This window comes from Diaphorina citri, unplaced genomic scaffold, assembly GCF_000475195.1.
Source record: "Diaphorina citri unplaced genomic scaffold, Diaci psyllid genome assembly version 1.1 scaffold294, whole genome shotgun sequence".
Classification (NCBI taxonomy): Eukaryota; Metazoa; Arthropoda; class Insecta; order Hemiptera; family Psyllidae; genus Diaphorina; species Diaphorina citri.
The window spans coordinates 163,278-189,277 of NW_007377730.1; the positions used below are offsets into that span (position 1 = coordinate 163,278).

At 38.0% G+C, this 26,000-nt stretch overlaps 2 protein-coding genes across 2 annotated transcripts in view; both read right to left on the minus strand.

The window, feature by feature from the left end:
- Nucleotides 1–782: 782 nt before the first annotated feature.
- On the minus strand, nt 783–1,597 carry LOC113466567 (protein GDAP2 homolog; the record flags this gene model as incomplete). The annotated part of the gene is made up of 2 exons (XM_026822104.1): nt 783–1,004; nt 1,520–1,597. Coding segments are annotated over 2 exons (285 nt in total), but the record flags the coding sequence as incomplete, so codon positions are not given.
- A 195-nt stretch (nt 1,598–1,792) lies between these two features.
- The window catches only part of LOC103507172 (protein GDAP2 homolog), a 63,097-nt gene continuing 38,889 nt past the window's right edge, over nt 1,793–26,000 (minus strand). The window contains exons 9-12 of the mRNA XM_026822105.1: nt 2,624–2,703; nt 2,402–2,475; nt 1,983–1,990; nt 1,793–1,799 (exon numbers count right to left, since the gene is read on the minus strand). Of these exons, the coding sequence (XP_026677906.1) occupies nt 1,793–1,799; nt 1,983–1,990; nt 2,402–2,475; nt 2,624–2,703 (169 nt within the window). The remainder of the gene's footprint in view (nt 1,800–1,982; nt 1,991–2,401; nt 2,476–2,623; nt 2,704–26,000) is intronic.

A 26,000-nucleotide genomic window follows, 5' to 3' on the forward strand; every position in this document is an offset into this window, starting at 1 on the left:
CAACAACAACAACAACACCAACAACAACAACACCAACAACAACAACACCAACAACAACAACACTTTGGTTTCAAAAACAAAGTTATCCAAAACACAACATTTGGCGCCGCAGGCGAATTTTTTGAAAGTTTTGGTCTACAATAGTAAGAGAAGCATGCTTGTGAAAGGTGTAATCTTCAGCGCCGCAGGCGAAACTTAAACTTTTCAGTAAGTATGTACCCTTTAGCCATGAGTCAGTTTAAATACAAGTACATACAAGACGAGTATTGTTTATTCCCTCCCCCCCAATACGTTTCTATAGAACACAAAATTACAGCGCCGCAGGCAAAATTTTTGCGAGAAAATTTAAGTAGCCCCAAATTCATAGATCTAATGTATCCTGGAGTAAATCAAGCTGACGAAAAAGATTAAACTCGTAATCCAGAAGGCTGAGGTTTGAGGCTTAGTTCTCTGGATTGGTTAAATAATGGTTATGATCCTAAAATCGCCATGATCTAATGTATCCTGGAGTAAATCAAGCTGACGAAAAAGATTAAACTCGTAATCCAGAAGGCTGAGGTTTGAAGCTTAGTTCTCTGGATTGGTTAAATAATGGTTATGATCCTAAAATCGCCATAATTTGAAAAGCTTGTCCTAAACAGAGAAACAAATTGAAACATAGAGGTTGAGCTTACCGTCATATCATATTCAGTAATGAAGGCAGGGATTTCCAGTTGGTTAGGACTAATGATAGAGTAGAGCCCAGAAGGCTGAGGTTTGAGGCTTAGTTCTCTGGATTGGTTAAATAATGGTTATGATCATAAAATCGCCATAATTTGAAAAGCTTGTCCTAAACAGAGAAACATAGAGGTTGAGCTTACCGTCATATCATATTCAGTAATGAAGGCAGGGATTTCCAGTTGGTTAGGACTAATGATAGAGTAGAGATATTCCACGCCCGGAATACTGTGCACTTTCTGTTTGATTGCGGGAGCCATGAATGTTGTGAACCACCAAGTCATCATCTGAAGAACAAGACAGAACGAATAGGGTGGGTTATGCTTCTAAAACTGACATCACTCAATAGAACTCTACGCCAGATTTCCAGTGACATAACCCAATTTAACCAATAATGGATTTTGGCCTTTTTGAATTGGTCCCTCCAAATTAATTTAAATAAACTTGGCTTCATTTGAACTCCTACTTTAAGAGTAATTTGGATAATATCTTGGACATAACCCAATTTAACCAATAATGGATTTTAGCCTTTTTGAATTGGTCCCTCCAAATTAATTTAAATAAACTTGGCTTCATTTGAACTCCTACTTTAAGAGTAATTTGGATAATATCTTTCACCGAAAGATTAAACCTGTTTCATAGAAAGCGGACTCCGTAACTCCATAACCTGCTTGGCAGAAATCACAAAGAAACAGAGCTTTGTGAAACTTTCTACAAAGTTTTCCGAACATTCTACAATGTTCTCGCATATACGAGACGATATTCTTTCAGCTAGATTTTGAAACAATAGATAATATCTTACCTTTGTCCAGAAGGTTGGGTGCACAATGTAACATGCTTTCAAATTTTTCTTATACCTGTGGAGAAAAAGAAAAATAAAATTAGTAAATCATCTGAGCGCACGGCAGTGCGCCAGGCCAAGTTCCAGTAAGCACGCCTGTGTATCTTTACACGAACCGATTCGGCAGGTTCTTTTTCGCGACAATGAGTTGTCAGAGTTGCCTGGAGCCAATTTTAAACTTTAACTTGCTTACCGTGACTATGGCCAGACTTTTGCTCAAAACTCCATTTTTGTCTAGATTCTTCAAAAATAAAACGCTTCAATTACTCAATTTTTTGATTGTGAATCATCCATTATCTTGGTGATAAACGACTGTCTTGTTCAGTTTTCATAAAAGGAATTTTAATTGTGTTAAGCATATTTAAATGCTTGTCACAAACATCGTTCCCCGATTATTTCACCTAGATAAATTTCATGAAAATACAGAAGAGCCTGAGGAACACACAAGAAGAAAGTTAATAGACGACAAGTGAAACGTATTTTACACAGGTATTGGGCCATCCATTTGTTAGTTGCTCAAAATTAAAAGCGTTCTGCATAATTTTGATGTACGCGTGTAATTAACTCATGAAAGAAAAATCCTTTTATAACCGAATCAGAACCATTTCTAGGGCTAAGCAACTCCAATGTATGTTGTTATTCTGTGACCCATTCCCATTTTTGTCTATCATTTGTAATTTTGCAGTTATAAGTACCCACAATCGGCATATTGTGTTTTTTTCGCAAGTATTTTATAACTTTGGTACATATTACATAGTTCCTTCATATTTTGACTTGGCAGGGCGGAGAGCTGCCACGCTTCTCAATAAATCGAAAATTTGTGGCGGACAGAATGAGACTTACTTTTTCTAGGTTGATCTCCTTGAAGCGGAACCACTTGCCCACAAATACAATGACGGGTCGCCCATAGCGGTCATGTCCACTCTTAGGGCGGAGAGCTGCCACGCTTCTCAATAAATCGAAAATTTGTGGCGGACAGAATGAGGCTTACTTTTTCTAGGTTGATCTCCTTGAAGCGGAACCACTTGCCCACAAATACAATGACGGGTCGCCCATAGCGGTCATGTCCACTCTGATAGAGACAGCCAATACCAGACACTTCACTGAGGTCTTCTGTCCTAGCGCGCCGCAGGAGTTTTTCATATCTGAAATTACAACAGATGGGAAGAGTTCTATTATTACAAGGAGCTGACTATTACATTATTTATTTACATTACAAGGATACATACACAGATTACATGGATTTGATGATTGTATGTAGGGTTTCAAAATAGTGTGTAGTCTAATTCAGGACAGAAGACATTTGAAAACACGTCTTTCGAGTCTACTCAGAATGATATTGTCCCTATACTGTTTTGAACAACATCGTTGTGTCAAGTTAAAATTATAGATAATGGGTTATTCGGTTATTCCTCTATTTTATTTATGTAATTACCTATTTAATGAATATAATTATAATATCACCTTATGTTCGGTGACATTTCTATGAAATCGGCGATGTCAACAATCGAGACCCTGATCAGAGAATTGAACCCGCGACCTTCGCCGTAATGATCCCACTGCAAGGTAGTTTTCTACCATCTTAACAACACGGTTATTATAACAACTGAGGATAGTTGTAGTTATTATGATAAATTAAAATAGGATAATTATCCACTTCAGTAGTAAACTATTTCTTTGTTCTGCCTCTGTGTCAAAAGAAAACAATTTCTCGAAAGTGGTCCCTCACTGAACGAATCTACGAATATTCAACTACTCACACTTTTTAGACCCATGTCATGAGAGACGTAAACGTAATGTACTTTTCATATTTATTATGGGTTAGATGATTTTGATTCTGCTTCAATATTGTTCCTTTAATGTTGCTTCTTTTCTTCGACATACTAAATACAAGTTAGAAGAGTGACTCTTTAGTTAGGAGAGTGACAAGAGACCACACCTTAAGTAATGAGAACTCAATGTGGTGTCATCTAGTGACAGTCAGTTACAACTGACTGCAATCCAGGACTGGTCTGCAAGTCTGCATATTCTGTATCTGTACTACTTCTGATACACTTACATTATGCCAGCCACTCAAGCTCAGACGGTCTGACAGACGTGGATCTGACAGACGTAGCTGGCATTACGTTCAAATGGGGAACTTTTCTACCGAAATTATTGAGTGCGGAGTCCAGTATGTATGTAGATCAGTGCAATAGTCCTAAACTAAAATGGACGCGGCACATAAGGGATCAGGAAGAGACCGCCTTAACATAATAATAATATGTAGATGTAGGACTATTATATTCATGTACCATAGCTAGTGTGAGTGGTCGATTCAATTGGGACCATCCCTGGTTTCTCGCGGTTTCACTTACGACATCTTCCGAGACAACATTGTTACTGGTAGATGTAGGACTATTATTTATATATTATATTCATGTATCATGTACCACAGCTAGTGTGAGTGGTCGATTCAATTGGGACCATCCCTGGTTTCTCGCGGTTTCACTTACGACATCTTCCGAGACAACATTGTTACTGCGAAATAAACAGCTCACAAATCTGCATGAAAGTAATCCGTCATGCTTCCCTAGCACTTTGCCACACCTAGCGTATTGTTTTGCCAATGTGTAACTTAGTACTTAGTGGAACAAGTACACCAAGAAACTGAGGGACATTATCAGTATTTCGTTACATTTAAATCTGCATGAAAGTAATCCGTCATGCTTCCCTAGCACTTTGCCACACCTAGGGTATTGTTTTGCCAATGTGTAACTTAGTACTTAGTGGAACAAGTACACCAAGAAACTGAGGGACATTATCAGTATTTCGTTACATTTAGGCGCGATGCACACTAGTGAAAGGCGTTTCGTGAAACGTGTTTTACGAAACCCATGCACTTCGGTGAAACCGAATTTCATGAAACTCATTGAGCATTGATAGATGAAACGCGTTCTTCCAGTGTGCACTGAGCTTTAGGCTCTCTACAAACTGGTCGTATATCCTATTAGGTAAATATAGGCACCGGGATAGATGAACACCACCTACTGAATGGTAGCTGGGTCACAATGTACATAGTAGCAGGTCTAACATTTTACTAATTACCTTGAACATTAAAAGTTGAAGAATTACTAGGGACCTACTTACATAGTAATTCTAACATACCTTTAGTTTCTGTATTAGGTAAATAGGCACCGGGATAGGTGAACACCACCTACTCAATGGTAGCTGGGTCACAATGTACATAGTAGGAGCTCTAACATTTTACTAATTACCTTGAACATTAAAAGTTGAAGAATTACTAGGGACCTACTTACATAGTAATTCTAACATTAACAATAGGTACATGGGCATAAAAAATTCATACGTTCCCCAGTTGTCTGTAAAGTTCAATTCCATACTAGTGCTTATTCATTCTTATGCTCGAATAAGACTGAAAAGGCCCTTTGATACAGAAGCAGACCATTTTTGTGTTCAAATTCTCAAAATTTCATAATTCGGCTGAGATTGAATGAACGCAAACCCTCCCCTGTTTACCAGATGAGCACCTCCTACACCACTGGGTCAAGTTTTGAGCAACTGTCATCACAGTGCTACATCAGATAGAAATAATGCATGCCTTATGACTTGGGATTTGGTTGCTATGACTTCAACCTGTCATAACATTGTATTCCTGTTAAAGGCCACTAAGAGATTTTTACTTTCCTTATCCTATAGGAAGGAAAGTAATGTAATCGGGTCAAATTTTCGATGGTCAGTTTTTAGTGTCAAAACACGCAGAAGCAGACCATTTTTGTGTTCAAATTCTCAAAATTTCATAATTCGGCTGGGATTGAACGAACGCAAACCCTCCCTGTTTAACAGATGAGCACCTCCTACACCACTGGGTCAAGTTTTGAGCAACTGTCACAGTGCTACATCAGATAGAAATAATGCATGCCTTATGACTTGGGATTTGGTCGTATATTTTTAACATTAACAATAGGTACACGGGCATAAAAAATTCATACGTCCCCCAGTTGTCTGTAAAGTTCAATTCCATACTAGTGCTTATTCATTCTTATGCTCGAATAAGACTGAAAAGGCCCTTTGATGCAGAAGCAGACCATTTTTGTGTTCAAATTCTCAAAATTTCATAATTCGGCTGAGATTGAATGAACGCAAACCCTCCCCTGTTTACCAGATGAGCACCTCCTACACCACTGGGGATTGAACGAACGCAAACCCTCCTGTTTACCAGATGAGCATCTCCTACACCACTGGGTCAAGTTTTGAGCAACTGTCACAGTGCTACATCAGATAGAAATAATGCATGCCTTATGACTTGGGATTTGGTTGCTATGACTTCAACCTGTCATAACATTGTATTGTTCCTGTTAAAGGCCACTAAGAGATTCTTTATCATTGCCCTATCAAAGGTCGTCATAATAATTTTCATCAAGTGCGTAGATTGACAACTAACTGCAAATCCATTGGCATATGTCACGTAAGGAATTCGAGTGCATTGGGAGGAGTGAGTTTACTAATGTTAGGGGAGCAATAGTCCTACATACTGGACTCCGCACACTGGAATTTCGTTAGAAAAGTCCCCCATTTTAATGTAATGTAGAGAACACTGCTACTTCTGGGTATTCGAACATCTTTGTGGGTCTGCCACATTTGGGGTAAATGGAGACTTTGGGGTCCTCGTAGGGACTCTACCTGAGTGAGTTCTACGATTTACTAATCCACTAGTACTACACATCAAGAATCTACAGAGATACCGATTTCATTTAACTTCACAATACAAAATGTGTGCATCTTATATTGGACTCCGCACACTGGAATTTCGTTAGAAAAGTCCCCCATTTTAATGTAATGTAGAGAACACTGCTACTTCTGGATATTCGAACATCTTTGTAGGTCTGCCACATTTGGGGTAAATGGAGCCTTTGGGGTCCTCGTACGGACTCTTTACCTGAGTGAGTTCTACCATTCAATAATCCACTAATATTACACATCAAGAATCTACAGAGACACCGATTTCATTTAACTTCAGCACAATACAAAATGTGTGCATCTCATATCATTACTGCTACACTTGCTACAATCGATGTCTAAACTGATCAATACTCCGAGGTTTCAGTTGATTACTAAGGTCAGAAGTCACATATATTTGTCGGCCAACTTGTTTCTTCATACAAAAAAGTCACTAGAAAGGACAAACGGTGACAAGAGTAGAAACAGTTGAAATGTTCTGGTTCATGGCCCCCTGTCAATTAGTCATGAGAACACATAACACAGTATGGAGATATTCAAGCTTCAACCTTGCCGCACTTGTGTTCTACATTTGTAGAGAACTTCGTTCTGCCAACTGCATACAGAGCTGTACAAGGTATAGCAGAATTAAGATATGATAGAAAACACTTCTCAACTGATATGATGAGGTGATTTTTCGCGACAATGAGTTCTCAGAGTTGCCTGGAGCCAATTTTAAACTTTAACTTGCTTACCGTGACTATGGCCAGACCTTTGCTCAAAACTCCATTTTTGTCTAGAATTCGTGACAATGAGTTGTCAGAGTTGCCTGGAGCCAATTTTAAACTTTAACTTGCTTACCGTGACTATGGCCAGACCTTTGCTCAAAACTCCATTTTTGTCTAGATTCTTCAAAAATAAAACGCTTCGATTAGGTACTCAATTTTTTGATTGTGGATCATCATTATCTTGGTGATAAACGACTGTCTTGTTCAGTTTTCATATACCTACCCTGTAGATTTTTTAAATTATCTAGTGGAATCATTTAATACCTGAGTGTGATTTACCATTCTTAGTAGTGTAAATGTGTAATAGCGTAAAACGCTTCAATTACTCAATTTTTTGATTGTGGATCATCATTATCTTGGTGATAAACGACTGTCTTGTTCAGTTTTCATATACCCTGTAGATTTTTTAAATTATCTAGTGGAATCATTTAATAGCTGAGTGTGATTTACCATTCTTAGTAGTGTAAATGTGTAATAGCTTATTTTAGTAGGAAAGTAATAGGAAGAACTTGTTTGAATGTTTAGTTGGTCGTTTGTGATTCGTGGATGATAAGGAGTTCTTTTTGACCGATAGCTGATATGTACATGGTTCAGTTGGAATTTCCGAAAGGGTTATTTATAATTTTGCAAAGTTATCGATTCCGTTGAAGACATTCCTTCAGGCATTTCGCTTCAAACCTGGTAACACAGGTGGGAATTCGTGGGGAAGAACAAGATCAACAAACAATAGTTAGATCATACATGTTCTATTAACTTTCAAATGCAATCTCCTAAAGTACAACTTTCATGTCTGTTCAAATACAACCTTTACTATACTTAGGTCTTAGAGTATTATTTCATAAATAATTCATCATATTACAGCCTACTCTACTCGATCTTTTATGTACTCATACCCAAGTCCTAACTCTTCAAGAACCAAATACGAGTACATATGTACTAATATTCATATGCACTTTTTTGACATTCTAATAATACAAGCAATACAAAATCAGCATTTAAAAAACGTAGTTTTTTAGGGGGGGGGGAATAGAAAACACCACTAATTCCACTAATTACATAGGTATATAAAATAAAAAAAAAATTAAAATAATAATAACTATTAGTTCTGATGTGGTAAGTTTTATTTAAAGTCTGAATTCCCTAATAAATCTTGAAATTAGTTTTTCTTTTACGACGTAATTTTTCGAGCACTCCGTCAAAGTTTTACGAAAAAATTTCCAACAAAAAAAGCGCGAACAATAGATCGAAACGAATTTTCTCGGTGTGTCCGTCTTACGTGAAAGTTTGCCACTAAATATCGCGTAGCATTGTGCTCGGGCCTCGGGCTAAAATAATAACTATTAGTTCTGATGTGGTAAGTTTTATTTAAAGTCTGAATTCCCTAATAAATCTTGAAATTAGTTTTTCTTTTACGACGTAATTTTTCGAGCACTCCGTCAAAGTTTTACGAAAAAATTTCCAACGAAAAAAGCGCGAACAATAGATCGAAACGAATTTTCTCGGTGTGTCCGTCTTACGTGAAAGTTTACCACTAAATATCGCGTAGCATTGTGCTCGGGCCTCGGGCTAATCGCGTTCTCAAGGCAAATAAAGAGGGAACGGTGAGTCATTTCTAGAACGCGGTTGTGGGGGAGCTCTTTTCAATAGTAAAGATGATCAATTATTCCTACCCTTGGTGCTTCCTCGTGGACTATTTGTGCCATTGTGTCAATTTGTGTAATTGAGCGTGACTAATAAACGTTAAACCTCGGTAATTTTCCGAGACTAAATTTTTCACGCTTCATTTGGAGAACTTTTAGTTTGCTACAAATTTATGTACTTTTATATCACTCGGAAATATAATATTAGAGATCAGTTTGTGCTAAAGTCAGTTATCTACTGAATTGTGAAGCTACCTGACAGATGATTAGCTGATTTCTTTGCTTGTTAGCCTGAGGACACAATTTTATTATACAATTCACCAGCCCCTTAAAAAAAGCAGAATTTATACTGGCTTCTTAAAACAATGGCCTCTACAGAATAAGCTGCTAGCTGTTAGGATTTACAGCAGCAACTGTGGCGTCGAACCCAAGAGTCACAGCAGTTGACCACGCTGATGACTTTAATAAACCACTAAAACTTTAATGAAAACTTTTGATGACATTTATGAGATTTGTAAGCTTTGTGAAACTCGACCCTTCCTCTAGAGCCGAGATTTTCAAATATGGCGTTGTGGAAAACGCACCACCTACCGGAATATGGCACTCCAAAACCCATCTACACTGTCTAGATTCAAGTAGAAAGTCAATGTTTGTTTTGAATGTGTTTTTAGAAAAACCGGAATGTTTGAAGGGGAAGAGGGGGAAAACACCCAACTAACATAATGTTTGCCCAAAATCAACATAAGCTCTTATTGGTAAAATATTGTACAGTAAAAAAGTTGATCTAACGTAATATTTACACAGTAACTCAAGCCATTAAAGTATGCCGTTTATTGCCGAAGGTTCTTGGGAATTCCAAGTTCATTAATCATAAAAAGTGCAACTGATGGTCAAAGTCATGGTTTTTAGAAAGAATGGAAAAGCTAGAAGTGTTTCAAAGAATCCGACCCTTTGTAGTCTCCCCCTTTAACCTTTGAAACGCCGAAAGCCATTAACCTAGAAAATGCTGACAGTCACCCGAGGGGGAGGTGTAGGTGGTTATGGCCTCCCACGACTAGAACTCGTTAATTAAATGTTGTATTCATGTTTCCCGCCTTGGTGGTGTAGGAATCAAGGCGTCTGGTAAACAGGAGGTCGCGGGTTCAATACCAGCCGGAGGTATGGTATTGGATAGCATTAACCGGAAAAGAACCATCCATAAAGGAGAATAAGGGAATTGCCTTATGTATGGTTTTTTTATGCTAAATGCTGTCGAATTATGTCCTCAATGACATAATGAAAATGTGGCCACAATAGGCCACAATACGAGTACTATCTACGTTGACGATTTAGCCCAGGCATGTCAAACTCAAAATGTATAGAGGGCCATTTTTGATATTTGTTGAACATTGGCGGGCCGCAGGTATTCACCCCCCCCCCAATTATTTCTCTTTACTTTCATCTTATTCAGAAGCTGACGGAGTATAATTATGTACAAACGGATACCACCACCCAAATTCGAATTAATTTAATTTTAATACATTAATTAAAGACGGGAGTACATCATTATTTTTGATGGGCCATAATGAGTTGATATTCTCATACCGTTTATTTTCATGGCCTTCATTCTGCTGTATGTGTATCTGGTAACATGAAAACAGGGTACCACAAAATATACAGGGTCGTACACTGGACATGTACCTGCATCTATGGTACTAGAAACTAGGAAATAAACAGGGTGTATAGAACGGTGAACATCCCTCATAAAATGTGGGACATAAAGTGAGGTAATCTTCTAACTTCTGCAAAGACTCTTTATCTTTAATTCAAAAGTGTCTTTTCCGTTCTCTGATTCTCCATTATCTCCTTCTTCTTCTTCTTCTTCTTCTTCTTCTCTCTCTCTCTCTCTCTCTCTCTCTCTCTCTCTCTCTCTCTCTCTCTCACTCACTCACTCACTCACTCACTCATTCTAATCCTCTCACTTTTGAACCTTGTCAACTGAGTTAGATTTAATGGTACCTAACGAAGTAATGACGCTATTTCTTCATGTTCTGACGACTGTACAATCGATCATGATGATTATTGCACTGGCAGCAAACCAACACTGTATGCAGTACTCGCGTGATGAGCACAAAGATTGAAGTGTACTGAAGGCGTGAAATACAAAATGGATTTGCCCACGGATTGCCAGTTACACGGAATGTACATAAGACACGGATTTGGCCCATAAGGTTTTCGAGTCCTAAAATAGATCCCAAGAGAGCTTCATTTCCTGACAGGTATAGATACGGGATTATTATTAAGGCAGAACAGGCCTTTACTCATGTAATGCCTGCCACTCACGTTGAGAACGTGACTCAGACAGTAGTAACGTGTGTGGCGAGCAAAGGTTCAGACACAGGCCTGTCAGACCGTCTGAGAGAAATAGGTTTCAGCCACTTACGCTCAGACCGGCTGACAGACCGCGTGCGTGGCGAGCATAAAGGTAGAAACACACTGCTCTCACATCACGTGACATCACGGGGAGTCACGTCACGTCATTAGAAATATATGGTTCAAAATTCTCTCATTACATAGTAGGTCTGTGATTTCATTCACGATAGCTACAGCTACACTGATGTTACGTGAGGTACCGTCTCACACCCACGGTTTGATCTCACGTCTCCCACTATCCAGCATCATAATTGCCTGGTATTGTACATATTTATATGCGTATATCTGCACAGACTCATTACTTGGAATCATGGGGAATCAATCATGGAAATCAATGTTCCATAACTTAATGTTCAGTATCAGATCATTATGATTTACAATGAATGATTTGTTTTCTACCTCCTACTTAAACTAAAAGCCTCGCCACGCCAATTAGGTTTCCCAATGGAATCTTAAAAGTGACTTTAATATCCTTAAACTCGAAGGAGAACAAATAAAATACATAAAACAAATAAAGTATGGGGAAAATTTTGGAATAGCTTTCAATATTTTTACCAATATATACTAATAAGTAGGTATTTTAAGTTGAAATGTGTGTGAAGTATTTCCACTTGATTTGAAAATCTTGATTTTAAAATTTTGGACTACTGGGAGAGAAGTTTGAACTTACTCGTGGATCTTTTGAAATATTCACTTTTCTTAAACATGGTCGGATCCAAAACTTTCATAACAGGCTGTATAGGCGTATATTGCTGACTTACCGTTCTCTGTCGTGGACTTCGCGAGAGAAGTGCAGATCTATGGAAGGCAGGACAGGCCGTTCTCCTAAGAGCCGCTGCTGATCCAAATCTCCCTGCATCTGAGTGAATGAAGTGTCAGAAATGTCGATATGAGAGCCAAGGTCAAGAACTGCCGAGTCTTGGCCTGGAAACGAAGGAGACAATAAACCACATTAGTAATTGAGTATGTTTACAAATGTAAGAGGTTTATTAGGTGATTCTTAAAAGCCACATGAGTATGTTTACAAAATATGAACATACGAGATATTATTAATCATATTAGGTTTTCCTTTGAAGCCACATTCATATTTTCAAATGCAAGAGGCAAGAGGTCTATAAGGTCATTATTCTAAAGTCTAAACCACAGGAGTATGGAATTATGGTCTTTGGAGGAACCTCCGTTGGAGAGAACTCTGAACTTTGAAATTAACAAAAACGGGGTTCCACTCTTAATTTAGTGAACTGTAGAACTTACAAAAAAAGAGCTTTTCGGAGCTTCTAAAGGGCTCCGATGGGACACTAGATTCAAATCAGATTTCTGAATGTTTGAACAATAGATACCTAGAATAATCTTATATTATAAAATCAAGATTCAATTATAAATTCAGCGGCAGTATTGATATTCGAGGAATATCATTTAAGTGCACACAAAAGAGGAAATAAATAATGAAACACAAATTATTCTGAATACAAAGAATTCACTTCGGTTTTAAAGTAAAAAGTGCATCTTGACCTGCACAATTGAAACCATTATCACAACTACACCATTCTACAGCAAGTATCTGCACCGAGAATGGAAAACCCGTATCACGTGATGACCTAACCTGCTTGACCGGGGAACTTTAGAATATACAAAAACTCCCAAGATTTGAATCCAAGCCAAGAACCAGAAGAATGGTTAAGGCACTCGCCTGGTAAACGAGATGGTTTCGAATCCCAGTCGAGGTATGAAATTTTATCTTCGTTTGATAATAAACTTAACTTGTTAGATGGTAGAGGATTGACCTTTATCAACTCCGTTGCATCTTCATCAAACTGTTCTATCGTTGAGGTCAAAGTTAGCCAAATAAGCTAGCTGTTGATGCAAGAAACAGCACTTTAAACCGGAATGTTTGAAGGGGAAGAGGGGGAAAACACCCAACTAACATAATGTTTGCCCAAAATCAACATAAGCTCTTATTGGTAAAATATTGTACAGTAAAAAAGTTGATCTAACGTAATATTTACACAGTAACTCAAGCCATTAAAGTATGCCGTTTATTGCCGAAGGTTCTTGGGAATTCCAAGTTCATTAATCATAAAAAGTGCAACTGATGGTCAAAGTCATGAAATTAACGACCCAAGTGATCTGAAGAACTTACCTTGTCTTCGTAATATACGAGTTTCTGATGGAGATTGTTTTCCCCACTTCAGAGATCTACATATGTTGGGTGAATGGGTATTGGGCGGTTTGAAGAAGGGTGGGCTGAAGTAGCCAGATTGTACTTAATTACCTATGACTTAGTAGAGAAACAACTGTCATAACTTCAGAAGTCTATTAGTATGTAAGTACATATGTATTTAAGACCTTTAAAGTAGGTGTTTTAAAATCCCCCGTGTCTTAAAAATACTCAACGCCCAAAGTTCTTTAGAATAGAATATACCTTGTTTATACTACCAGCATAGGACTGAAAAGTCCCTTTACTCTCGCAGTCTAAACAAGGTCTTATAAATCCTGATCGACCAATATATCAAATTAAAGGTCTTTTTTTTTCACATTTTCTCACACAAATGAGCTCTGATCTTGAACTTTGTCGCGGCGACCTATGAACTCAAAGCGAGAAATTTTTAGATCCTGATCGACAAATATATCAAATTAAAGGTCTTTTTTTTCACATTTTCTCACACAAATGAGCTCTGATCTTGAACTTTGTCGCGGCGACCTATGAACTCAAAGCGAGAAAGTTTTAGATAACACTTCAGTCGATAGTTTAAGACCGGTTTTAGCGTCACCTGTGTTAAGCTACAAAGTCATGAAATTAACGACCCAAGTGATCTGAAGAACTTACCTTGTCTTCGTAATATACGAGTTTCTGATGGAGATTGTTTTCCCCACTTCAGAGATCTACATATGTTGGGTGAATGGGTATTGGGCGGTTTGAAGAAGGGTGGGCTGAAGTAGCCAGATTGTACTTAATTACCTATGACTTAGTAGAGAAACAACTGTCATAACTTCAGAAGTCTATTAGTATGTAAGTACATATGTATTTAAGACCTTTAAAGTAGGTGTTTTAAAATCCCCCGTGTCTTAAAAATACTCAACGCCCAAAGTTCTTTAGAATAGAATATACCTTGTTTATACTACCAGCATAGGACTGAAAAGTCCCTTTACTCTCGCAGTCTAAACAAGGTCTTATAAATTTGATTGGTAATAACATTACATTTTATGGAACATTTAGGATTGACATGAGAATGATATGCATGAACAACAAGAGTGGGCTCTAGGATCTTTACACAATTTCTTAAGGTATCAGTACACTGTAGAAGTGTAGACCTTTTCGTTAGACTTGGTTTCGCAAGACCACTTTCTACAGAGTCTACCAAGTCTAATGAAAAAGTCTACAGTATATCGGCACTTTTAAAGCAGCGTCTGAACAGAATAGAATAGAATAGAATATACCTTGTTTATACTACCAGCATAGGACTGAAAAGTCCCTTTACTCTCGCAGTCTAAACAAGGTCTTATAAATTTGATTGGTAATAACATTACATTTTATGGAACATTTAGGATTGACATGAGAATGATATGCATGAACAACAAGAGTGGGCTCTAGGAGGTCTGACAGATCTCGAGGTCTGTCAGACAGCTGAAATGTCTCCATTCAATCAAAATTCTTAGATATCACTTATTTTAGGTCTATTGAATAAGGAGCGTGAGTGCCCAACCTCTAAGCTCGGATTGTGGTACTGGCAATTGAGGATCCATTGGCCATAGAACCAAATGCTTGTATAGAATTTGTTATCACTTCCATTAAGATCCTGAAGACCCAAGAACTTGCGAACGAATTGCTTAATAGGAATTTCGACAGTAATTTCAATCAACACCAAGAACTGGTTGCAGACACAGCTACCCCCACGATTACACAAGAACTGCATGGTGATGCCTTTGTTATGAACGAGGAATCTATAAATATCCTGAAAAAACCTTGAAAACTTGCAAACTTTGCACATTTCTCAGTTACCTGAGTTCATGATGAACTTGGGTATACAGTAGTGTTGCAGTAAGATAATATTATGGCGTCGATTTAAACCCTCGGATAGGTATCATTCTCGGTGTCCGACCCCGATTGAGATTTTGTTGCTATTGGAATGCTGAAATAAGTCATATCAAGGGATTTTGATGGAATGAAATTCGATTGAGATCACCTCACGAAAGCGTAGACGTTGTTTAACCATTACAATATTAAGGTTGGTTGAGTATTAATGAACTTGGGTATACAGTAGTGTTGCAATAAGATAATATTATGGCGTCGATTTAAACCCTCGGATATCATTCTCGGTGTCCCACCCCGATTGAGATTTTGTTGCTATGTATTGGAATGCTACACACCAAATTCCCAAACATTAGACATTATGTTACAATATTACGGGGAGGGACAACCACAAGGATTGCATATGGGTTTATTGAGGAGTTATGGAGCAATCAGCACCTAAAATAAGTCATATCAAGGCATTTTGATGGAATGAAATTCGATTGAGATCACCTCACGAAAGCGTAGACGTTGTTTAACCATTACAATATTAAGGTTGGTTGAGTATTAGCAAAGTAGCATAAAATGATAGATGCAGGACAGAATAACATTGACAAGATATATGCAAGAACAATACAGAAGCAAGAAGCAACGTAAATCAAACAGCATCTCAGAATAATGATCGGTGATGACCTTGCCTAGTCACGGCATTGTTTGGATGGGCAGTACTCAATGGACAATACGAGACGTAATGAACCTTATTACTATTATTATGTTTGTCCGTACCTGATGGTTAGACTCAGTGGCATTTCCGTGCTGTGATTTATGTTCAAACAGATAGTTCAGCTGTCACAAACAGATCGTTATGACGATGTGGCATGGCAGGATGCAAGTACTGCACGTACGGTTGACTAACTGAACTCAGCAGATATCACATTTCAGAATACATAGGTGTATTGAATAAGGAGAATCTAAAATCTCGGAATTGTTGTGACAAAGACATTGGACGATGCAGCATTGCACGCAATTATGGTTGACTAACTGAATTCAGAATTCATATTTCAAAATAACCATACGTGACGATGAAAATTGCAAACCTCGCATATGAAGAAACGTCTCAACTTTTCAAGAGATGGAATGAACTTTCCTTGAAGATTACCTCAGGCATTTATTAGGTAAGCTCATCTAGTGGTTACAGTCATACAGAGACATGTATTGTCTCGTTTCGCAATAATATCTCTGGTGCAATGGACAATAATGGACATTGAACAATAACTTTCAAGGAAAAGAATTTCTGTACAATACTTGGGACGTCTTGTCCAAAAGGAGACTGAAGGATTCTATCTAAGTATACCTACATCAATGCTTGAAGACCACACTTACGGTACAGAGATTACTCTCGTTATGCAATAAAGAGTCTTGATTGTCTAGAAATTGCTGGAAAACAACGCATTTCCCATCAATTGATGTAGGCAGAAGTAAATCAATATACACCCAGCGCAGCGGTAGTCAGTTTTCCTGCGTCACTGTTGGCAATAAACACAAAGAAACAGTAGGGAGAAACAAAGAAATATTCAAGTAAACAATTACTTCTTGTTTTACTTTTTTTATTATTATTATTTTTAAGTATACATATATTATATCATAGTTAGGTAAATGCTAGGTTGGTTAGGTTTAGTTAGAGCTAGGGAAATTTGTAACGTTTGCTCAATATAAACTTCATAATTCCAACTGTAATCTAGGACCACTGGCTGGGATCAGTATAATCGGTTGACATTTGGATATTGTGTCTTTCATCCTTCAGAGACTAGATTCACTCGAATTGGTCTGGACGGACACGAAAAAAACATGTAGGTTTGGTTCAACTCAACCCATGAACGCAATGATACATGACTAGTATCACGCACGGATCAATACGAATCATGGTAAAGTTCACCAAATCACAATGTTGATCTTATACAACCTGAGACACGTACCGATATTCAAAGGAAATGGAGCAGAACTTATCATCAAAGCTGGAAATGTCAACTTGGTGTGATTTATAGCTGGGACCACAATCGGGTTTAAACTTGGTTTAAGACTTTAAGTCTATCAGACCAATTAAGTCATGGTAAGAATAAGACACGAAGAAATCACAAGACATTCTCTTTTCTAGACTCACAAGACATCTGAGATGGGAATCAATGTCTATAGCTCAAAACAAATCTAACGAAGATTCGTATAAGCTTAACCCAACATTTAGGGCTGTTTGCCCCTACACCTAAGCCTCAGAATGGGCTTTTCAAGTAGGTACGAAAAAATCTAATGAAACCTTAGAAACTCATAATTCTCATAGTCTGACAGATCTCGAGGTCTGTCAGACAGCTGAAATGTCTCCATTCAATCAAAATTCTTAGATATCACTTATTTTAGATCTATTGAATAAGGAGCGTTAGGAGCGTGAGTGCCCAACCTCTAAGCTCAGATTGTGGTACTGGCCATTGAGGATCCATTGGGTAAGTATAGAACCAAATGCTTGTATAGAATTTGTTATCACTTCCATTAAGATCCTGAAGATCCAAGAACTTGCGAACGAATTGCTTAATAGGAATTTCGACAATTTCAATCAACACCAAGAACTGGTTGCAGACACAGCTACCCCCACGATTACACAAGAACTGCATGGTGATGCCTTTGTTATGAACGAGGAATCTATAAATATCCTGAAAAAAAACTTGAAAACTTGCAAACTTTGCACATTTCTCAGTTACCTGAGTTCATAATGAACTTGAGTATACAGTAGTGTTGCAATAAGATAATATTATGGCGTCGATTTAAACCCTCGGATATCATTTTGTTGATTTTGTTGCTATTGGAATGCTGCACACCAAATTCCCAAACATTAGACATTACATTACAATATTACGGGGAGGGACAACCACAAGGATTGCATATGGGTTTATTGAATATGGAGTTATGGAGCAATCAGCACCTAAAATAAGTCATATCAAGGGATTTTGATGGAATGAAATTCGCTTGAGATCACCTCACGAAAGCGTAGACGTTGTTTAACCATTACAATATTAAGGTTGGTTGAGTATTAGCAAAGTAGCATAAAATGATAGACGCAGGACAGAATAGCATTGACAAGATAGATGCAAGAACAATACAGAAGCAAGAAGCAACGTAAATCAAACAGCATCTCAGAATAATGATCGGCGATGACCTTGCCTAGTCACGGCATATGTTTCGCCCATGTCACTCTTTGGTGTTTCTCTTGGAAGTGTTGTACATTTGTACACAACTAATGGCCGATCTTACAAGAGTTAACACAGTGTCAAGGGGGGTTTTTTTTTTGACGTCACCCATTTGATATACACAGGCCAAGGATAACTGCCCTAAAGGATGGGTTAAGTTTATACGAATCTACAGAGGGGACGTCACCCATTTGATATACACAGGCCAAGGATAACTGCCCTAAAGGATGGGTTAAGTTTATACGAATCTACAGAGGGCAGTATTTCTTTAAACTCTGGAATACCTGAAAACTCTCTGTGGTAAGATCAGGCTTAAGAAGGCTGAGGGCATTTGGTGCAATGCAAATGTACCATTGACTCAGATGTCAACAATAATTATAGGTACTATCTACAAATTTTATTGACATTTCAGTTTTTTCATGGCTAATTTTTTCTAGATTTACGAGCTTGAGGTAAGTTAACTGAGTAATTCTCACTCATTCAAAACAACTGACCACAGATTGTCCAGGCGTCTAAATTTTATTTATTAAATTCCATTTACTTATTTATTTATCTGTGTCTTTTATTTATTTATTATTCTATTTATTTATATATCTGTGTCTTTATTATTTCAAGATCATACTACGTCTCAAACTGGAGGCTCTTACGAGATACACATTTTACGATGTGTTGTATTTTCACAACCATTCATTTCCGGGAGCATTGGAAACGCTTCACCACTCATATGAGACCGTTGTAAAAATAAGAATTTACAATGATAAATAAATCAATTCAGAAATATAAATAATGAATTATTTGTGGTGAAGCTGAAGAGAAATTATTTGTGCATATTTTATTTTTTTGTGGATATTACAGGATTACTAAGAGTCTTCCTTAAGCTGTGTCCACACATAGTGGACGGCCGTCGTTTATGTGTGGACACAGGTTTACGGCCGCCACAGGTAGTCGCTAATCATTCAAAGTAGCTACTAAATTGTCTTCACGGATCTGAGTGTACCCGGTATTCCCAGCACGCGATAGAATCATATATATATATATATATGTAGGTAGATACAAACATAACTTGTAGATAGAATAATCAATGGAGCAAATAAAAGATTGATGAGAGTAATTTTCTACTAATCAACTCACTAGGAGAGGCACAGATAGCTCGAGGCGAAACAGGAAACTGGGAAATTCAAGTCAGCAAATAGTTAAACTCGCTTTCGGTTTTCGTTTCTAGTTTGCCTGTATATTAGGCCGGCCGGCCACTGTGATCATAACTTGTGAGGTGGATTTGTCTCTAGTCTACTGGCATTTTGGTGGGCCAAAATTCGATTGTTTCGGCCGGAGAGGGGATGATGCCTCCGTTTTGAATAATCATTTTCACAAAGAATTCACAGTGAACTGAACTAAAGCTCTTGCCCGGAGTGTGTGTGCTACATGAAACAACAAGCTTGGCCTGCCGGAGAGGCTTTGGCCGTAACGTGTAGCGGGCGGGCCTTACGTGATACCTCTTGAATGCTTCGGCTGAATTTGATTAAAAATTATCCAAAAAGTGTCCACCCATTTGGGGACCTTGCTGATTTTGGATCTTGACGGGAGACCCTGAGTGAGTTCTATAGTTCATTAACCCATCATAAGTCTAAGAAATATGAGGGGGAATGCGCCGCAGAGAGTCACTAGAGTAGCGCTCAGTAGGAGTAGCGCCGGGGAAAGCAAGAAGCAAGCAGCACAAAATTTTGGCCTCACCATCAAAACTAAACAACGCGTTTTTCGATCATTTTTCGTCGAGGAAATCTTGTGCAATAACTCGAGGTCCCACGTGTTTCTTGCGCCCACACGCCACGTGGTTGATTGCGTGATTTGTAGCAGTACCTAAATTATTTGCCCTACTTCAATTTCTCATCAAATAGTTCTAGGGAGAGGCAGTACAGGATATGGAAGCAGACGGTAGAGGGGGAAATGAATTACGAAATGCAATTGATAGGAAGCAATAAAATCAAAGAGGATCGGCCAAAAATAGACATGTGAATAATAGAAAAGTTGATTAAACATAGCGCTAAAAGGATTTGATTAGAGTGGGTGAAAGTTTTTTCCAGCCCCTTAAAAAAAGCAGAATTTATACTGGCTTTTTAAAACAATGGACTCTACAGAATAAACTGCTAGCTGTTAGGATTTACAGCAGCAACTGTGGCGTCGAACCCAATTAAGAGTCAATGAGAATGATATGCATGAACAACAAGAGTGGGCTCTAGGATCTTTACACAATTTCTTAAGGTATCAGTACACTGTAGACCTTTTCGTTAGACTTGGTTTCGCAAGACCAATTTCTACAGAGTCTACCAAGTCTAATGAAAAAGTCTACAGTATATCGGCACTTTTAAAGCAGCGTCTACACTACACTAAGGTCGATCGTTAAGAGTCACAGCAGTTGACCACGCTGATGACTTTAAACCACTAAAACTTTAATGAAAACTTTTGATGACATTTATGAGATTTGTAAGCTTTGTGAAATTCGACCCTTCCTCTAGAGCCGAGATTTTCAAATATGGCGTTGAGGAAAACGCACTACCTACCGGAATATGGCACTCCAAAACCCATCTACACTGTCTAGATTCAAGTAGAAAGTCAATGTTTGTTTTGAATATGGGTTCCAGTCGATGTCGATGGACTTCGGTCTGCAGTCACACCTTAAGATCTCGTGGGAAATACCTCACCCATGAGATGTTTCAGAGGTGGCAAACCTCTGACCCCAACTCTATCCAGGTCACTCTAGTGTGGGGGTTCCAGTCGATGTCGATGGACTTCGGTCTGCAGTCACACCTTAAGAGGCAAAGATCTCGTGGGAAATACCTCACCCATGAGATGTTTCAGAGGTGGCAAACCTCTGACCCCAACTCTATCCAGGTCACTCTAGTGTGGTCTGTCAACACCAGATTTATTTACACACATCTCTACTGTATCATTACAAGTTACACTAGGGTGCAGAAGATTCAGGCCAGTCTACATTTCCATTCTTTTACTATAGCCGTCTTTTCGGAATGTCTTTCATTACAAGTTACACTAGGGTGCAGAAGATTCAGGCCAGTCTACATTTCCATTCTTTTACTATAGCCGTCTTTTCGGAATGTCTTGAAAATATCTCGAAAAGTTTTTGGTACTTCCCCAAAGGGGGGTGGGGACACAAACTGAAGAAGATGTGTCAATGGGGAGAGGTGCTCCTGTTTTAAGTAGATCTATGATAACGCCCGCGGTGTGTCCGCCCATTGCCAAAAGCTCACGTTGTCTTCAAGATAACGTCTTGGTTTTCTTACTGGCTCTATTTTCAAAGGAAATATTTTTGATATTCTAAAACTTTTTTTTAAGTCAATCCATCCAGAATTTTCTGGCCATCAGTGTAAAAGACTGCGATATCAGATGACCAGACCACATTCGATTATAAATAATGCATACTTATTTACATACCGTGATGAGATATGAAAATAATCAATGAGTTGGAACGATAGAATGAGAATCATATAATATAAAGATTACTCTCGTTATGCAATAAAGAGTCTTGATTGTCTAGAAATTACTGGAAAACAACGCATTTCCCATCAATTGATGTAGGCAAAAGTAAATCAATATACACCCAGCGCAGCGGTAGTCAGTTTTCCTGCGTCACTGTTGGCAATAAACACAAAGAAACAGTAGGGAGAAACAAAGAAACATCCAAGTAAACAATTATTCAGTTTGCTCCAGTTAATTATCTTTTACAATTTACATCACATACTGCGCGCAACGCAATAATCAGAACTTAACACAATATATATATTATGTAGGTAGATACAAACATAACTTGTAGATAGAATAATCAATGGAGCAAATAAAAGATTGATATGAGAGTAATTTTCTACTAATCAACTCACTAGGAGAGGCACAGATAGCTCGAGGCGAAACAGGAAACTGGGAAATTCAAGTCAGCAAATAGTTAAGTAAACTCGCTTTCGGTTTTCGTTTCTAGTTTGCCTGTATATTAGGTCGGCCGGCCACTGTGATCATAACTTGTGAGGTGGATTTGTCTCTAGTCCACTGGCATTTTGGTGGGCCAAAATTCGATTGTTTCGGCCGGAGAGGGGATGATGCCTCAGTTTTGAATAATCATTTTCACAAAGAATTCACAGTGAACTGAACTAAAGCTCTTGCCCGGAGTGTGTGTGCTCCATGAAACAACAAGCTTGGCCTGCCGGAGAGGCTTGGGCCGTACCGTGTAGCGGGCGGGCGTTACGTGATACCTCTCGAATGCTTCGGCTGAATTTGATTAAAAATTATCCAAAACGTGTCCACCCATTTGGGGACCTTGCTGATTTTGGATCTTGACGGGAGACCCTGAGTGAGTTCTATAGTTCATTAACCCATCATAAGTCAACTTAACACTTGAGAATTGAGATTCATTAAAAATTAAAATGACATCCATATCTCTCAAATTGAGACAGTCGAATCACTTCAGACAGATTCCTCCTGTGATAGCACAGTCGACTTAACACTTGAGAATTGACATTCATTAAAAATTAAAATGACATCCATATCTCTCAAATTCAGACAGTCGAATCACTTCAGACAGATTCCTCCTGTGATAGCACAGTCTATAATAAGACTAATGAGTGCCTGAGCTATAACAAAGAACAACTCTTTTCAGTTAACTAATTAACTCGAGCAATAAGTCAGATCCTAAAGATCTAAAACACGTAACATTAAAATAAATCACTCTTCAGCTCCCAGGTATATGAAATTAGGATCTGACTCATTGACTGAGTAGCCCACCGAAATAAGTCAGATCCTAAAGACCTAACACGTAACATTAAAATAAATCACTCTTCAGCTCCCAGGTATATGAAATTAGGATCTGACTCATTGACTGAGTAGCCCACCGAAAAGGATAAGTCAGATCCTAAAGACCTAAAACACGTAACATTAAAATAAATCACTCTTCAGCTCCCAGGTATATGAAATTAGGATCTGACTCATTGACTGAGTAGCCCACCGAAAAGAGTAGTTCTTCTTTTTATAACTCACTCTTTACACATTTCTGTATTACAAGTATCTAGGTAAGGGAGATAGCAACGTTATTGTCATGATACTCATGGGTGCAGTTGCTATAGCTATATCAATACCAGAGATGATTTCATCACATCACACACGTTTATAGTGATACGACCAAATATCAAACATGAGGGAGATACCGTACAATAACTCACTCTTTACACATTTTTGTATTACAAGTATCTAGGTAAGGGAGATAGCAACGTTATTGTCATGATACTCATGGGTGCAGTTGCTATATCAATACCAGAGATGATTTCATCACATCACACACGTTTATAGTGATACGACCAAATATCAAACATGAGGGAGATACCGTACAATCCGTACATAATGTGGCCCCAATGATACAGCACAAAATTTACAAAATCAACCTGTCCTAGATCATCGGAGAGAGAATTTGAGAGAATTTAGAAATTGCTGGAAAACAACGCATTTCCCATCAATTGATGTAGGCAGAAGTAAATCAATATACACCCAGCGCAGCGGTAGTCAGTTTTCCTGCGTCACTGTTGGCAATAAACACAAAGAAACAGTAGGGAGAAACCGAAAACAAAAGAAAACCCGAAAGGAAGACAGTCTGAAGAACGATGGCAGCTGACACACTACGGCCACAGACCAACCATAAACTAATCAGACATCAAATATTCAATAAGCATAGCAGCACAAAATTTACAAAATCAACCTGTCCTAGATAGACCTAGATCATCGGAGAGAGAATTTTATGTTTCGCCCATGTCACTCTTTGGTGTTTCTCTTGGAAGTGTTGTACATTTGTACACAACTAATGGACGATCTTACAAGAGTTAACACAGTGTCAAGGGGGTTTTTTTGACGTCACCCATTTGATTTACACAGGCCAAGGAATACTGCCCCAAAGGATGGCTTAAGTTTATACGAATCTACAGAGGGCAGTATTTCTTTAAACTCTGGAATAACTGAAAACTCTCTGTGGTAAGATCAGGCTTAAGAAGGCTGAGGGCATTTGGTGCAATGCAAATGTACCATTGACTCAGATGTCAACAATTATACTATCTACAAATTTTATTGACATTTCAGTTTTTTCATGGCTAATTTTTTCTAGATTTACGAGCTTGAGGTAAGTTAACTGAGTAATCTGTCTTGATTCTAATCCTCTCACTTTTGAACCTTGTCAACTGAGTTAGATTTAATGGTACCTAACGAAGTAATGACGCTATTTCTTCATGTTCTGACGACTGTACAATCGATCATGATGATTATTGCACTGGCAGCAAACCAACACTGTCGTATTACACCAATCCACATGTGATACACAACATGTATTTGTCAATGTCACACATGTGCCAGTAGTTGATCTCTTCATATAAATACCTGGTCTGTCAGGATTCATTAAAGTTCGTTCACATGACTCGTATGTCGATAAATGTACCGGTGTGGGTACTTACTTGTAATATAAGTTCATCAAAATATAAAGAATTTACATTAAAAATCATAATGATGAACGAATTTTCTCTCAATTTCATTATTCAATATACCAGTTAGCTACTCAAAGAACACTACTTAAGAGAGAGCTCTCTGATGGTTATTTTAACTTCGTATTTCCTAATACTAATATTGTAGGAGTATCATATTAAATAATATAAATGTAAAAAAAAAAAATAATAATAATCAAGTAACTAAATAAATGTAGGAGAATCATGGAAAAAATAAATACAGCATAAAACTAATCATTATTACAAGAAATGGTTCTGGTCATCAAAATCGAGGACAATATAGATTTTTCGCAGAATAGCGGGTAGTGCTTAATTTAGGCTGTTAAATAGAACATGTACTCAAGTCCCATTCTATCAACAACTAAGAATAGGGTAGTAATGGAAAGGTGCACTGGTGAAGACACTTGTAGTTATTTCTCTTTACTTTCATCTTATTCAGAAGCTGACGGAGTATAATTATGAACAAACGGATACCACCACCCAAATTCGAATTAATTTCATTTTAATACATTAATATTAAAGACGGGAGTACATCATTATTTTTGATGGCCGTAATGAGTTGATATTCTCATACCGTTTATTTTCATGGCCTTCATTCTGCTGTATGTGTATCTGGTAACATGAAAACAGGGTACCAGAAAATATACAGGGTCGTACACTGGACATGTACCTACATCTATGGTACTAGAAACTAGGAAATAAACAGGGTGTATAGAACGGTGAACAACCCTCATAAAATGTGGGACTTAAAGTGAGGTAATCTTCTAACTTCTGCAAAGACTCTAATTCAGAAGTGTCTTTTCCGTTCTCTGATTCTCCATTATCTCCTTTTTCTTCTCTCTCTCTCTCTTTCTCTCTCTCTCACTGTCTCTCACTCACTCTCTCTCACTCACTCTCTCTCACTCACTCTCACTCACTCACTCACTCACTCACTCTCCCACTATCCAGCATCATAATTACCTGTTATTGTACACATTTATGCATATAACTTCACAGACTCATTACTTGGAATCATGGGGAATGAATCATATGGAAATCAATGTTCCATAACTTAATGTTCAGTATCAGATCATTATGATTTACAATGAATGATTTGTTT